Source organism: Phascolarctos cinereus, unplaced genomic scaffold (genome assembly GCF_003287225.1).
Source record: "Phascolarctos cinereus isolate Bilbo 61053 unplaced genomic scaffold, phaCin_HiC Scaffold_8;HRSCAF=390, whole genome shotgun sequence".
NCBI lineage: Eukaryota > Metazoa > Chordata > Mammalia > Diprotodontia > Phascolarctidae > Phascolarctos > Phascolarctos cinereus.
In genome coordinates this window covers 20078773-20095048 of record NW_027556291.1, presented here as the reverse complement: position 1 = coordinate 20095048, position 16276 = coordinate 20078773, and the positions used below count along the sequence as shown (strand labels likewise).

Sequence of the window (16276 nt, the reverse complement as noted above, 5' to 3'; positions counted from 1 at the left end):
TTACATTGCTCCTCCTACTGTATCTGTGTGCATTCTAGCCTTGGGACAGCTTCATCTTCCCCTTCCCCTGAATGTTACATGCACATTTTTTTTTTTTGGTTAGGCAGTTGGGGTTTTGGGGTTAAGTGATTTGCCCAGGGTCACACAGCTAAAAAGTGTGAAGTGTTTGGTCTGAGGTCAGATTTGAATTCAAGTCCTCCTGATTTCAGGGCCAGTGCTTTATCCACTGTGCCACCTAGCTGCCCCTACATGCACATTTCTAAGAAAAAGCTCCTGCTTGCCACCAGTAGCTTCCTGCCCTCCCCTTAAGGACGTCCATGGGAAACCAGCAGGACTGGACGGTCCACTGACTGTCCTGCTTACAACTGTTAGGACTTCACTGCACCCAGAGCCAGGGGCAAGAGCAGAGAGAGAGCAGATAAGCCCTACCTAGCTCAGCCTCCCAGCCAATAACTCATTAGATAAGCTGGGTATTTACTGCCTTGCCCTCCAGAATTGGTTTCTCTTCATGCTGTAAGAGTTTTGCCTCAATTGGTAACCACTCCTGTGGCTGTTTCATTACAGCTAGGCTGACAAACACTCATTAGAAAGTGGTAACCATGGTGATTCGAGGACGTGACCAGTGCTTCTGACTTGCTCCTATGAGGCCTGGTTGTCACAGGGCACATTATAACTGAACAGTTATAATGATTGGAAGGCTGCCCCACTAAGGGTGATGATGCGAGAACTCAGCCAGACTCCTCGGAGGACTTTCTACCTCTAGCTACATCTCATTGTTAGCCTTTGAGACTTGCCAGGCCCGGCTGGCTCTTCTCATCAGATTGGTGGAGCCCATGACACAGATGCATTATTAAACAGGTCTCAGTACAGCTTAAATGAAAACGAACTCTTTTCCATCTCATCTCATCATTTCTGATGTTTGCCTCTTATTTTCCAATTGATACACTTAAAAGAGCTACAAAAGAAAAACTTTTCTCTGGCCAAAGGTCTAATTTCTCAGCCAGTCAATCGAAAGGGCCTTTCATTGACACCCTCTGCTGCTTCATCCTGGCTTAAGGGCAACCCTGGGCTTTCAGAGGCTCTGCCAGCAGAGAGAAAACCCTGGCAAGTTCTGCCCACCTGTCTTTGACTACAGGCCCAGTGACGGAGCAAATTTCTGTCCTCCAAGCCTTGGCCTGCTTCACCTTGGATGGACTTATCACTAGAGGGTCATTTCCCTCACATGTGAGCCCAACAATTCACGGGGTATACAGTGATCATCGTCTGCTCTGATGAAGGGGTAGCCAGAGGAATGAGATCCCAGCTGCCTCGGGTATAGAATCGAAAGGCTTTGTTACAGGGACCATCCTCAGTGGGAGGCCAGGGCCCATTGCACCTTTTCTTCTGGCATCCCTGGCACCTGGCAAACTTGTGTAGTGAATCATCTGCTTCCTCCCTATCAGTTCCCTTCTAGCAGACAGGGTTTGTTCTTTGTTAATTCAGGTCACTTAACCCTTCTGGGTTACAGTTCCCCATGTCTCCATCTATAATACCATTGACAACATTGTAAAAAAAAAAAGCCTTGAATTCAGCAAACATTTTCAAATAGCTTATATTGCATGTAGAAAATACTGTGTTCTGGCTATTGGAATGACACAAGTTTGGATAAATTTTTGTATCCATTCACAATTTATTGGGCAACCTACTGTGGGCAAGGCAGTGAGTGGCAGGACCTGGCACATCCTGAAGAGTCAATTTGTTTCAACAGCCACCTGGAAGAACCCTACCCTTGATATAGAAACAAATAGCAATCACACAAGCTCTTTAAATACAGTCATGACAAACTTTGTTGAAATTGGGACGCCCTAGATATGATCAAATAAGATAGTATTTGTATAGCATTTAATCACAGTACGTGGCACATAGTGTGCACTTAATAAATGCCTCTTCTCTTACATGTTTGATTTACAAATACCCTTGCTCTCCTAAAAGTACAGGGGGATATATGTTCTTTTTGAAACATAAAGCAAATTAATTTTTATCTGAGGATCTCTCCCCATCTTGTACACTAACCTTATAAATTATATTTACATCTTGAATCCCTGTTGTATCCCTCAAGTAGAATATAAGATCCTGGAGGGTAGAACCCATTTCGTTTGGCTTTTATATCCTCAGTGCACCAAGGTATGCTTGATATGTATTACTGAATTGAACTGAATGTTTATGCTGATATTCTCCTCTGTAGCAGAAATGTTCTTGGTTTTCTATTCTGCCCTTTGGTACCCAATGGGCACCATTTAAGAGCCTCCAGAGAGTCACTGTCTTGCTTCAAACCTTTGCTTTTGACCCCATAGGGAGACCTATGATGTCCTGGCAAATGCATGACTTTTCCAAAGCACAGCTTAGGAATCATCATGCTAATAACCTGAAAAACAACTCACTTGTTTAAATGGGGAGGCGGAGAAGGCAGGGAATCTTTGTTTGGGGGCAGCATTTCCACGCATTCCTCTTTTCTATTAACTTGCAAGTCATAGGATGATTATATGCCAACATCTTTTCCCTGGCTATACAGTCCCCCCCATAATACCCATTTGATTGCCCTGATTTTCTTTAAAAAGAAGAAAACAAAAAAAATAATCAATGCTGGCATTGATCTTAGCATTTATAAGCAGCTCCTTCTTAACAAACAAGGGATTCCGTGCAAAGGTAGCAAATGAATGCTGGGCTAACAATCTTAAGGTCCCCTGGTTAGGGATTTAGCCTTTCTGTGAGAAAGGGGGATTTGTTTCTTGAACGTACCGTACAAGTGAACATTTAACTCTTTTAACCATCAAGCTGCACTTTTGTGATTTTTATTCATCCACCTATTCCCTTGGATTTTGAAGGGGAAAAAATTCCAGGGTTTTAATGGTTCCCCCCTCACTCACCACCCCCCCCAAGCTTATGCTGCCATGCATACAAACAATTGAGTCACCCTGTTACACATTGGAAAAGTCATGCATTTGCCAGGACATCATAGTCTCCCCATGAGGTCAAAAGCAAAAGTTTAAAGCAAGACAGTGTGTTGGTTTCCACTCTTAACCTCATCATCCACTGTCTCTCACGTCTGTTCCCACCCCAGTCAGCTTCTCAGAGCAGGGAGCCTGGGCAAGGCAGCAGCCCTAAACTTAAGCACACTCATAGACTGGACGCTTCCTTAGCTCAGTTTCCCTTTTTAGCCAGGACTGCATATGACACCATTCTGAGCTATCAATACCGAGGTGTGAAATTGCTTTTCATCTTTTTCTACTCTTTCAAGTAGAAACGGAAATGACATTATTTTTTAAAATGTCAAAACTATTGAGGGATGCTTTCTTATTTCTTTCTCCATTAGACTTGTGGCAAACTCGAAAAAAACAGACAGCAGAGAGATCCTTGGGGAAGGGTTAGAGCTTTTCACTGTCAGACAGCTAGCTGAGCTGGTATTTGTTTACCATAATTTTTTAAAGCCCAATTTTCTTTAACTTTTACTTAGATAAAATAGAAATTGAGACAGTGAGTTAGAGTGGAATGAGTGTTGGACTTGGAGAGCTGGATTTGAATCCTGGCTCTTCTGCTTCCTAGCTACATGACTGTGTCCAAGTCATTTCACTGCTCTGAGCTGGTTTCCTTATCAATAAAAGTGTGTGTGTGTATGTACACACACACACACACACATATATATGTATATGTCTATATACATATACACAGATATGTGTATATATGGCATTTAAGGTTTTTCAAGTGCTTTACAAAATATTTCAAGTGATTTTTGACAACAACCTTGAGAAGTAGATGAGAAATCAAGTGGTCACCCAGAGTCCAGGTGCACGAGGGCTCTTTCTACCATGTCCTTCTGCCTCTAATAAAGAATTCCTCAAGATACTTTCACTCCCTACCTCATAGGGCCACTGTGAGGACCAAATGAGGTAATGTTGCCAAAAGCCCTTTGTAAACAGAAGGTGCTTCTATAAACGTGGAAGCTATCAATATTTTACAAGATGTGCCCTGCACAGAACTCAGAATAACTACTTCAGCACCCTGGATAGTAGGTAAAGGGAGCATCCAGGGAAACAGAGAGAGTCAAAAAGAAACTTTGCAGCATCAATGACTGTGACAATAACAGTACAAACAAACCATTTGGGCACATGTTACCAAAGCAGAAGCTTTCTTGCAGCTAGGTGATCCAGTGGGTAGAGCATTGGGCTTATAGAGTCAGGAAGACCCCAAGTTCAAATCTGTCCACAGACACTAGCTGCATGACCCTGGGCAATTTATTTTACCTCTGTTTGCCTCAGTTCCCTCAACTATAAAATGGGGATCATAATAGTACCTACCTCCCAAGGTGGTTGTGAGGGTCAAATGAGGTAATATTTGTAAAGTGCTTCCTTAGCACAGTGCCTGGCACGTAGTAGGTACTTTATAAAGGTTTATCCCCTTCCTCTTTGGAAGAGGATATCAAGCCAAAGAATAAACAACACACTTAACACTTCAAAAGAAACCTTATCTAGTTTGCTCCTGGGGCTGTTCCAAGAATGCCTCCTAGCCCACTGTGAACCACCAACAAGGCCATTAGTAAGCCTCACAACTGTCAGGGCCAAATCTAGAATAAACCAGTATGGCTGTAGAAAAATTAATATCGGGATTTTATATTAAATTAGATCTTCACGCAGGCTCAAAGGCCTGTGTTGTTGTTGACAAAAAACATAAGCTAGCTTGCAGTCACTCCCCTGTGTGGGAAGGAAGTGCTATCCTGAGGGGTGGGGACAGCGATTCACAAAGGGCCCAACGCTCAGAAAAGCTCAAGACATTTACTCCTCCGGTAAGCTATGGGGGGAAGCCCCCTTTGCCAGCAGCTCACTTATTAAGCCAGTCATGCATTTCACTGGAGGCTGTAAAGTGGGAGAACAAGCACTAGGGGCTCGTAAGCATATTTCAGTGGTAGGGCATTGTATCATTTATGCCATTTTTCTATTGTCAGTATTGCCCCTTGAGAATGAAACTACTGTCAATCTACAGTTTTGCTCACCTTAGTCTCATTTCTGTTTTAATAAAATAAAACATACATAAATGAATATTTGATTAAGGAATAGCCCTACTAAAAGAATTCATTTGTTATACACAGATTTATTCAAATGGTGAGGGCCTGGCTCACAGCTAAATGCACTGACTGAATAGGAAGTAGTCTTTGCCATTTGGAAGTGTGGTCATCTCCATGTAGCCGGAGCCCTGAGGCTGAAAGTCTGGCTACTCCCTGGCAGGAGCACGATGCTGTAGGAGGGGCCTACCTATCTAGTGACATAATTATTTGGAGCCCAAACACGGAACTCTCCCTCGTTATACTACAGAAAGCAATCTTGTTTGCCTAGATCATGTCAGTAGGTGAAAGGAAATGTTTCCTTGCTTGAGACCCCGATTCTAATGGCTTTAGAGAGGCCATGCTTTGCACATAGCTTTCTAGAGTTGAGCAGTGTCTTGTAGGGGAAAGGGTACTGCCTCTACTCTGGACTCTTATTCCTGAAGGCTCAGTTTCATCATCTAGAAAATAATAGGGTTGAATTCAATAATCTTTAAGGTCCTCGTTTGTTCTAAATCCTATGATCATCTTGGAGCCTCAAATTCCTCCTAAGTAAAATGAGACTAATACTCTGAACCATGTTCCTCACAGGAGTGTGGTAAATAAGCAAAGCACTTTGTATACAGTAACGCACCAGAGCCATGAAATACAATTTAGCATGTGTGTTATGACAAGAGATTTAAGCTTCTGGGTTGAACCGTAGTTGAGTCTTTCTTTGACCCCATTACCACTGAAGCAAATCATTTAATCCTTTATGCTAGGACTTCAAGATCTTTGCCAAGAGAACAATACCATTGTAAGAAGGTCGATGCTTTGGCAATGGCAGTGGTTGGGGAGAGGTGCTGCAGGGAAGGAGGGGGATAGGGAAAAAATAGTAGATAGAGGCTTAGCAGCCTCATTTATTGTTCACTAAGCTGTCCTCAGCTACCAGACTAAAATCAGTTCAGTGTAACAAACTGTAAGTTAGGCACTAGGGACAAAAATTAAACAGCCTTTGTCCTTTAGTTATGGTGAGGAAGGATATAGCACATACACAGGCAAAGAAAGACATGTGTGTACAAAGTAATTTCAAGAAGGGCAGGAAAGTGAAAAGAATGTGATTTTCACGAAGGCCCAGAGGTGGAAGATGGGAAGATCATGTATCAGCGCAGTTATCAAGCCAGCTAGCCAAAACCAAAAAGGCCTCGAACAGTATTGTAATATCAAATAACTGGAAAGGTAGGTGGGGAACACACATGGAAGGCTTTGGGGGTAAAATACAAACTCTTTAACCTGATATAAAAGAGTGTTGTGGAGCCACTAGAATTTTTGAAGTGTGACGAAGGGGTGATATATGGACAGACCTATGCTTTAAGGAATATCAGTGGCTGTATGGAGCACGGATTAGAGAAAAGAGAAACAGAACGCTTGAACCAGGGTGGAAACCATGTGAGTGGAGTACGGCACTGCGTATGAGATGTTGGTGAGATGGGATGGACCAGACTTAATGAAAGGATTGGGGCAGGGCCAGGGCTCAGAAAGGTCAAGGGGGAAAAGATGGACAAGATCAAATCACTTCATGGCTTGGAGGCACCATTCACTTTTTGCTTTGTGCTGGCCACAGGCTGAGATAAGAAGTCTTGCACCACTACAGTACTGAGTTTTTAACTAGCTCTTTCAAAGACTAACTGCCCCGACTAATGGGTTTGACTCCCAGCAATGTTCAGTCCCTAACACCACTTTTCTGTGGGCCCTAGAATTAGGTTTCAATGTGTGAAATTAATTACGATCAAAATGATACCCTGGGCTTTCTACCACTGGATTGAAGTTCTGATCTCATCGAGGCATTTGGCTTCTGGAGTTTACCAAAGGCAGAAAGAGACCAGATTACAAATAGTTGACATGCTAGAAGCAATCAGGAAGGTTGGGGGGGGGGGAACCCATCTCTACCCTAGGTGTTATCACTGAAATCAGGCAAGTTTAGAGAGATGGCATGGTGGAGAAGGGTAAGAAATCTAAAGAATAAGGTTCCATTTAGGAAGTGAATGAAAATATGAGGTGTTAACTGGTGTCTCACAAGAAAATCAGTCCCCTTTTACGACCTCTTCGTGAATTGTAAAGGAAGGAATATCATAGATATATGTATACCTATTTATGTATATATATATATATATATATATATATATATATATATAATACATATATATATCTTATATATGTGTATCTATATAATATTAGATATTATGTAATGAAAATAGTGAATGATGATGACAACAGTAGCTCACAATTACATAATGCTGTCAGATTAGCAAAGCACTTTCATTATTCTTTGATCTCATCTCAGGGTCATTGTGAAGTAAGTGCTGTGATATAGTCCCTATTTTAATGATGGGGAAACTGAGGCTCAGAGAGGTTCAGTGACTTGTCAGAGGCCACCCAGCCTGGAAGTGACAGAGACATAGGATTTAAAGTCAGTTCTCAAGTCCCTGCTGCTGTTTTTCTGTAGAAAGATGTAAGCATGGAGTACTTCAGCATGTCATCCACTTCCTATAACAGAGAAAATATTAGGTTTCTGGAAAATTTAATTTGCCTTAGTTTAGCCTCAGAAACATGCTGTTTGAGCCAGAACTTTGCTAGCAGGTGGTTTCACTGCTCAGGGGAGGTCTCTGAAGGGCTTCTGTCCTAGGCACTAGCTCAGGATGAATTCTTGCCTTCTTACCACACGCATTCCCACCTCCCATCTCTGTGTACCCTGGATAGACATGCTTAATTAACATGCTTATTTGCTTCTAAAAACAAAGCACCCCTCTAGGGCAGAGGTGGCATTTGGACAGCAGGCTCTCTCCAGAGATGGTACATTGTCTAGCGCTCTCTACAGAAGGATGTGGTGCAGGAAACAGGGTGGGACAGAGCATTTGCAGTGAAAACACCTGGAGGACCTTGAACAAGCCTCTTTCCCTGTCTGGGCCTCCATTTCCTCTTCTCAGATGATGGGATTGCACTGGATGGCCTTGTAAAATCCCCTTTCAGCTCTAAAGCTATGACCCTGTGATTGAGAGGAAGGCTCATCCCAGGATTCATATGCTGCTCTTTGGGCTCCTTCTCAGGACCATTCCTCTTTCCCGACTGTATCTTGGCCTATTCCTCCTCCTGACCTTTTGGGGGTTCCTGGGCTTATCTTCCCAGCACTGGCAGGCTTAGGTTCCTGTCACGTGGGGCTACTTTGTATGTATCCTGTAAAGGGAACATGGAGGGGGGCACACTGATCACCTACCCATACTAAAACCAGCGGGGCCAAAGGTCAGTACAGTGCTAATGGAGCAATAGGGGAAGTTCTTTTTTTAAAAAGAAAACAAGCCAAACTAAAACATAACCCCCTTTTTTCAAGTAAACCCCCCATTTGCTATCAAGAAGGCTAAGCCTTCTAAATCCTAAAGTCATAAAATCTGTCTTTCAGACATCCCCAAATGGGAGTTCTTGCTCACAGATTCCCATGCTCTGGAGAGGCCTCCTCCCTTGTTCTTCTCCCTGATCTTAATTCTTGTTTACATCCAGAATGCATATTAGATCATCTCTGTTTGGAGCTCAAGTACAAACCCTCTGAAAAACATGAAACATTCAATTCCTAATTAGCTGTTTCCTGTTCCTAATGAAGTGAGCATGCTGGCTTTGGATTAAAATTCAGCTACTGCTTTCCTCTGTTTATGGTTCCAGATGTTTTTGTTTTATCTAGGAGTTTACTTTGACAGCTACTACTAAATGATAAATCACTCATATTAGAGCTGAGATGCATTTTGAAATTGAAATGTGGCAAACTTGGAGATTGCTCCAAGGATCAGTGTCAGTCAACAGGTCAATATTGGGTTCTGGCCTTCAGAGGAGTCAGTATTGGCATATGTAAAGCAGGAATGGGAGATCTGTCAACATTAGACAGCATCCTCCACGCTAATCACATCTCACTGCCATCCTGCAGATTGGGAGTAAAGTGTGTAACACGATGAATTCTCAGTCCATTGTACTTGGCCCAGCAGAGTGGATATGCATTTGTACCATCTTCCTCTTTGCTGAACACTTGTTCTCCTTTGGGTTCAGTCCACAATGCATTTATCAAGTATCTGTGTGCCCGTCACTGTGCTAGATACTGGAGAGGCCTCAAGAAGCTTGCATTTATTTCTGTTTAGCCTTTTAAATAGGCGCCTTTTTGGAAGAGTGTAAGTCCACTATTGGTCTCTTCCACTATGAACGGTAGAATGGGCATGGCATCTTTTCTACTTTCTAAAGGGCAAAGTAAGGTATACAGGTAGGTGTCCATTAGGATGGAATATGGTATTCTCCTTTTGGAAGTTGTTCTGCCTACACTTGGGAGCTTGTGGTGATTGGGTATAGTGTGTTAGATACGTGTACCTTTACTACATGAGACTAGTTTCGGAACTGGTGAAATTCCTGTCTGCCAAAATGGTCCCTGAAGAGTAGGTCCTTGAAACTTAGGCCGTGGGGGCACAACCAGAAGCAAGGGCCCAAGCCAGAGTCTAATGAACCCCTGAAGCAGTTACAAGCAAACTCCCTTGGTGCACCAGTTTCAAAAACATAGGCCCCGTTTCATTCACCCCTTGTCCTGGAAAAAAGTAAGTCATTCTCCCTTCCCCAAATCCCAGCGAGGGAGATGATAAGAGTGAGAGGAGGTGGACGAGTTTCCAGTAATTTAGTTTGACCTTATATACAACCACAGTCAGTAGCATTTTTCATTGGAAGAGAGCTCAGTACCCATCCGGTCTAACCCCATGCAAAAAAGAGTACCCCCCCCACACAATTTAACTAATAAATGAGTACCTGCCAATGCATAAAAAGGAATCAAGGTAGCCCATTCCGTGGAGGCAGGGGGCAGGGCAGCTCTAAGTGTTAGGGAATTTTTCCTGACATCTAGCCTCCATTTCTTTGCACTGCCCCCCCGCCCTCCTCCACGGCTCCTAGTTCTGCCCTCTAGGGCTAATCTCTTTCTCCACATACATAACAGTCATCACAGTACTGGAATACATACTGGGCTCCCAGTGCCCCCTAGCCTATCCCTCGTCTTCTCTTCACCAGCCTAAACACACCCAGTCCCTTCAACTTATCTTCACATGACACAAACTCATTGCCCTGGTTCCTCTTCAGCTTACTTGTGTCCTTCCTGAATATGAATGTCCCAGTGTGATCTGATGTGGGCAGAGTACAGAGGGACTATCACCTCCTTATTCTGGGAAGTTGAGGCTCTCTTAAGATAGCCCCAGAAAGTCTTAGCTTTGGGGGTCATTGTATCAAACTACTGATTCACACTGAGCTTATGGTCTTCTCAAGTCCCTAAATCTGTTTCAGGCGTGCTGCAATAATCACTAGGTCTCCCCCTCATTGTACTCAGAAAACTGATTTTCCAGCCCAAGTATAAGAATTTACATTTATTTATCCACGTTTAATTTCATCGTATAATATTCAGCTCAATGCCCTGGCTAATACGGTTCACTCGGAACACTCTCTTTTCTCTAATCTTGGTTCAAACTGTTTTTCTTTGGAGTATCCAGGAGTCTCTGGCTTTAGGAAAGGACCCAGGGAAACAAGGTGGGACAATGGGAGGGATACTGGCCATGGAGCCAGAGGAGCTCAGTTCAGATCCCTGTCCATGTGCCAGTGGGCCTCAGGGCAGGGGGCTTCACCTTTCCAGGCCCCAGTTTCAACATGTATAAAAGGGGAGGGGGAGTTTGCTGACCTGATCTCCAGTGCCTCTTCCAGCTCTAAATCTATAATTCTAATAGTAATAGTTTGCCCGGTGAAGACCCAGAGTCATCTTTATAGGATTGTATACACAAAGGGAAGGGTATGCTGTCCCCTCTTCCCCAGGGTAAGCTCTGATCAAAGCTAATAACATTGGCAAAATTGACACGTAGGTATACGTTAGGCTTTGGCCCACGTAGAGCACATTGCTGACCCACATCTGTCACATATGCTCCTTGGGTACTTTTTCCAAGGGTGATGGTGGATTTCTATAGATTTAGCCACATCCAGTTACTTGGTGCCCCTTGAAACCAACTGACTAGCACACACATGCAGAACACGTCCTTGGAACAGAGAAAAACTAACTAGCATGTGTGCTTAGCCCCATCAAGGACACATTCTGCCAGACTAAATCCCAAAATTTAAGGCCCCCATTGGAAGTACACCAAAAACCATGTGCCTTACGCCCCAGCTGAAGTCCAAGTGCCTGTTGTTCAGTACATGAGAGAGTAACTGGTTGGTGTCAATAATAGCACAAGGGTGGGGAGGGTCACCACTAATGGAGGAGCTCTAGACCTTTTTCCTCAGTGACCCTGCAATGGAAAACCTCTTTTTTGTTGAATCCATGTAATTTCCTTTAGGAATGCGGGCTTAGTAGACTAAAATCATTGTGAAGCCTCTCACTTCCATAAGGGAATCCATATAAAACAAGGGATTGGGGCTGTAGACTTCAGAGGTGCAAGGACAGGTTCAAGTCACTGTTTCCGGGCCTAAACATTAGCCAATGAGGCTCTCTTGTCCCATTTCTTTAAGAAAAGTGTTAATCGACAAAATGGAGGAGTAAGAATCTCTCTGTCAAAATAACAGAATGTGGAGTTTTTAAAAGGACTTCAGATAGCAGCCACGGAGCTGGAGGAAATTTGGAGAACTATCTGGCTATACTCTCATAACTTTTAGGAGACGGGCCCATACATAATAGGGTGAAAGGGGAAGAGTAACAAAAATTTATTTTATTAAGCACCTACTTATCTGCTGGGCACTGTGCTGAGTACCTTGCAAACAGTACCTCATTTGACCTTCGCAACAACTTTGCAAAGTAGATGCTATTTATTATACAGTTGAAAAACTGAAGTAGAGGTAAAGTGACTTGCCCAGGGTCCCACAGCTAGTAAGTATCTGAGGTTGGATCTGAACTCAGATCTTCCTGACTCCAGGCCTAGTACTCTATCCACTGCGCCACCTCGCCGAAGGTACCTCTGCCCAGGTGAACCAGTGGACATGCGATCAGTATTTCAAGTGCTTCTTCTTCCATGCATATTGACATAGCCTCAGAGTTTATTTTCAGTGAACCCTGGATTACATAAATGAAAAAAAAATGGGGGTGAACTCTCACTTGGCCCTGTTATGGAACATTCCCTCTAAGATACGGGGACTTCCTTTTCAAATTGCCTAACTCCTTTCTCTTTTCCATGTTGTTTTTCCTCTTTTAGAGAGCCAGGTGTACATCAAGCCTCCCGTCATGTACTGAAGGAAAGTTCTATTAAAAAGAATATATCCATACCCATGCCATCCATTATCTGAAGCTATCTAGTTCATTAAGTTGTTACCTTTGATGCCTTCAGTGCTATGTGAAGAACAGAAATTGTAGCATGAAACTTGAAGACGTTGGCTGCATTGAATACTGCAACATCGAAAGCTTTTGTAAGCCGCTCACGCCAAACCAAGCCCGTTGCAATTGATCAGTTGTAGACCCCCCTCCTCTAGAAGTTTTAGTCTTTTTAACTACATATGAGATTTATTCCTTCCAAGAGAACTAACCTTTTATTTGCCCCCCTTAAGGAGGCAGCTCTTACTGTCTAGCAGTGGCACAACCTGTTAATCAGCCCTAATGGTCCCCACTGGCTTTACCTATGTGCAGATCCTGAGTCCAGTTTAGCGCCAAAACTATTCACCCTTGAGCTGTTTCAACTGTGTTTATAAATTAAGCTTTGTTTACTGAAGCAGATATTCCATATATACTACCATTTTGCAGAGAAATGTGTGTACGTTTTTAAAAAAAAAAAAGGCATAAAAATGCCCTTTCAATTTGATGAATGATGCGAATAATGTGTGAGCTTAACCCCAAGCAGCTGAAGTCCTATGGTTATAATTGATGCTTTATATGCTCAGTTCAGCTTGCCTTTTGGTCTCTTCCAGTGAAAACATGAACATGCAGTAGAGTGTTAGATCCTAGAAACTTTTACGTATGGTTTCTCTGTTGTACCATATTAAGTTAAAGTACCCCTTCTTTGTTAAGATGTTCTCGCTTAAAAGGCAGTATTAAAAAATCTTTCATTGACTTTAGAATCTGAGTGTCACTTACTCCATTTGTTCGACACCGGCCCGTGGGTGCTATAATCTGGGGGCACAAAGACCCAAACAAAGCAGTCCTTGCCCTCAGAGGGCTTACATTCTAACATGGGAGACACCAGGAACGCAGATATGTACATGCTGGGATGTGCTGGTAAATATTTAACAACTAGCTCTCTAAAAAACCCAAAATAAAACAAATGCGTATACAACATACTTTGAAGGTTAAGCTACATTATCAATCACTTTAAGTCTAACAATCAGCAAAACAATAAATCGAACCTTGATTTGTACCCTTTGCCAATTTCCAAGGTGTAAAGGATCACAAAGAAAGTTTAACAATCAGCTCAAGCTGGCTCCAGTGCCCCCTGAATGTGTCTATGTGTTAGTGCCCTGCATAGATCACAATCTGCCTTAAACTTAGTAGCTATGTCTTAGAGATCTGCTAGAGGTAAAGTGATTTATTTACCTAGGCTCCCCTGGCTGGTGACTGTCAGAGGAGAGATTTGAACAGGGGTTGTCTGACTAACTACTGTCCCACCTGCCCAGCTGCCTCAATATGCCAATAAGTATAGTGCAAGGAAACCTAAAAAGGGAAAGTGATTCTAAGCCTGCTTGTCAAGGGTCTGTGCCAGCTTGGGTCAGTGCTCTGTGGAACAGAATTAGACTTACAGCATTGCTGCCTGGTGGTCACCCCATCTGCTGCATGAATACTTCCTAGTGATTCCACAACAAGGCAAACCATTCCATTTTCATGAAGCTCAAATGAACAGCCTTCTACAAAGATGATCAATATCAACTCAACAGAGGTCCCCCCTTCATTGGGGTGCTACAGAATACCCTACTGTGTCTTTCACTTGCTAGAGGGAAAATACCCCAACCTAACGCATCCAATCCTTTCATAGTTCACTGTGAATCTCCCCTCTAATAAGTAATGTTAACAAGAAGGGAAATGATAGAATGTTGCGATCTTAAAATGTTTACTGGAGACGCATGCCAAACGCATTACTATACGGGGTTGCCCAGAAATCTTAGCACAGTTTTAAAGTTTAATAGTATAAAACCACACTGAGACCTTGGGAACACTTGGTGTTTCAAAGCTTTCATTCTAAGTGATTCCTTCCTTCGAAGGAATGAATGAATGAAAGAGTGAATGCATGAATGAAAAGAGCACTGGGCACAGAAGGAAGGACACAAGCTGGTCTGTCCCTCGAGGAAGATGACACATATAGAAGGTTTTAGCTGTAAGTCAGATGATGAGGTCCAGTGGTTCTCTGGACTCTGGAGCTAAACAGCATTTTATAATCTATTTGAAGAGCAGCTCCTTTGTGGTTAAAAAAAGATACATGTAGATTCAATTTCTATTTTTTCAGTGTCATTTCTACTGCTAAAAACCATTATCTGTTTCTAACCTCCAACCATATGAGAACACCCAGTGGTGCAGAGAATTTACTTTTTCCGGCAATTCTGGCACCGACCTTGGGACGTGCACCCCCACTGGTGGAAACCCCAGGGCACAGAGAGTGATTCTTGGTAGGAACAAGAAGGGCAGGGCAGGCTAAAGAAAAGCTCACTTGGAGTAGATCCACTGCAGGAGGTAGGAGAACAAAATACACCATTTGTCAGTTTCTTGTCTTGACTGTTGCTAATAAGGTAATAAACTCATTCGTGTCTAAGCTGCTGAAGGAGTGTAAACACTGACAGTATTGTCTAACTTCTCGTGCCCTGGAGGAAAGCCCCAGTTGCCCCACCTCAGTTATAAGTCTGTGACTTTTTAGTAGATATACATCTACATAGTTTGTTTTAATAATTAAAGGTATGACACATCCATAAATTTTCTGGTAAAAATATAAGTTGCATCGCCTACAAAGCATAAAAGTCTTGCTTTCTGCATTTTGGTGAGAAATAGCATAGAGATGGCCTTGATCATCTGTGTTATGTGGCCACATAAATAAAAGGAAAACTTTTTCACCGAGCTAGAGAAGAGCATTAAAATAATTATGCTGCTATCAATAAAACCCAAGTATTTAATGAGTGCCCACTATGAATAACTTTTGCTCTCAGGGAGCTTACAATTTAGTTGAGAGGACATGACACACATTTAAAAAAAATCAAAGCATAATAAAATACATTGTATATTCAAGAGGCAGCCGTGATGGCTGTAACAGTAATTTTCCCAGGGAGACAGAGTGCTTAATAAGAGCTAAAAAGGGAGGCAGAGAAAGTTTCGTAGAAAATGATTTTAGCTAAGCTTTAGAGAAAAAGTACAATTTGAGGGAAGGGCATAGAAGGAATGTGAAAGCATCTCAGGCAGTATGAGAAATGACAATATGAGAAGAGACAAAGATGAGAACAAGCATAGCCCATGTAAGGAACAGTGAGGAAGAAGTCCTATCGTGGATGCACGGCTCCGCGTTGGGCATGGTATGGGAAATGAAAGTTGAATAATAGAAGTTTTTGTCCCCATCAATTTCATGACCACTTGGAATGGAGAGTGCCTTCACACATGGTTTTGTAAGTCAACACGCATTTACTGAGTCCCTACTACACACCAGGCATGGTACGCTGAGATTATACAGAAAGGCAAAAAGATTGCCTGTCCTCAAGGCACAAAGTCTGTTAGGGGAGACAACACTCAAATAAGTATGAACAAACAAGATTTTCACAGGGGAATTGAGAGGTAATCTCAGAGCAAAGGCACTAACATTAAGGAGGCCGGGGAAGTCAGGAGGCCAAGACAAGGAGGGAGAGCATTCCGGGCATGGGGGACAGTTAAAATGCCTGGAATCAGAGGGGTAAAGTGTGTGAGGAACAGCAATGAGGCCTGTTCTACTGTATTGCAGAAATGTGAGTGGTGGGAAGGGAGGTAAAGCCTAAGATGACTGGGAGGTAACAGCAAGTCGCTAGACTTTAATATGTAGGGGTGCCTCATGGTCAGACCTAATACTTTGGAAGACTACATTGGTAGTTGAGGGGAGGATGGAATGGAGTGGGGAGAGACTTCAGGAAGACAGACCAATCAGAAGGCTCATCCAAACACAAGGTGACAAACTTGCAGCACGGCAGCAGCGGTGTCCGAGGAAAGAAAGGGGTGTGCACAAGAGATGGTGCAAAGGTAGAGTAGAC

General features: G+C 42.9%; 1 protein-coding gene across 3 annotated transcripts in view; it reads left to right on the top strand.

Annotated features, from left to right (window-relative positions):
* The window catches only part of DACH2 (dachshund family transcription factor 2), a 411691-nt gene extending 398552 nt beyond the window's left edge, over positions 1 to 13139 (top strand). For all 3 annotated transcript variants that reach the window (XM_020964629.2, XM_020964627.2, XM_020964628.2), the window contains one exon: positions 12292 to 13139. In XM_020964629.2, the coding sequence (XP_020820288.1) occupies positions 12292 to 12329 (38 nt within the window). In that variant the 3' untranslated portion in view covers positions 12330 to 13139. The remainder of the gene's footprint in view (positions 1 to 12291) is intronic.
* The last annotated feature ends 3137 nt before the right edge of the window (positions 13140 to 16276 follow it).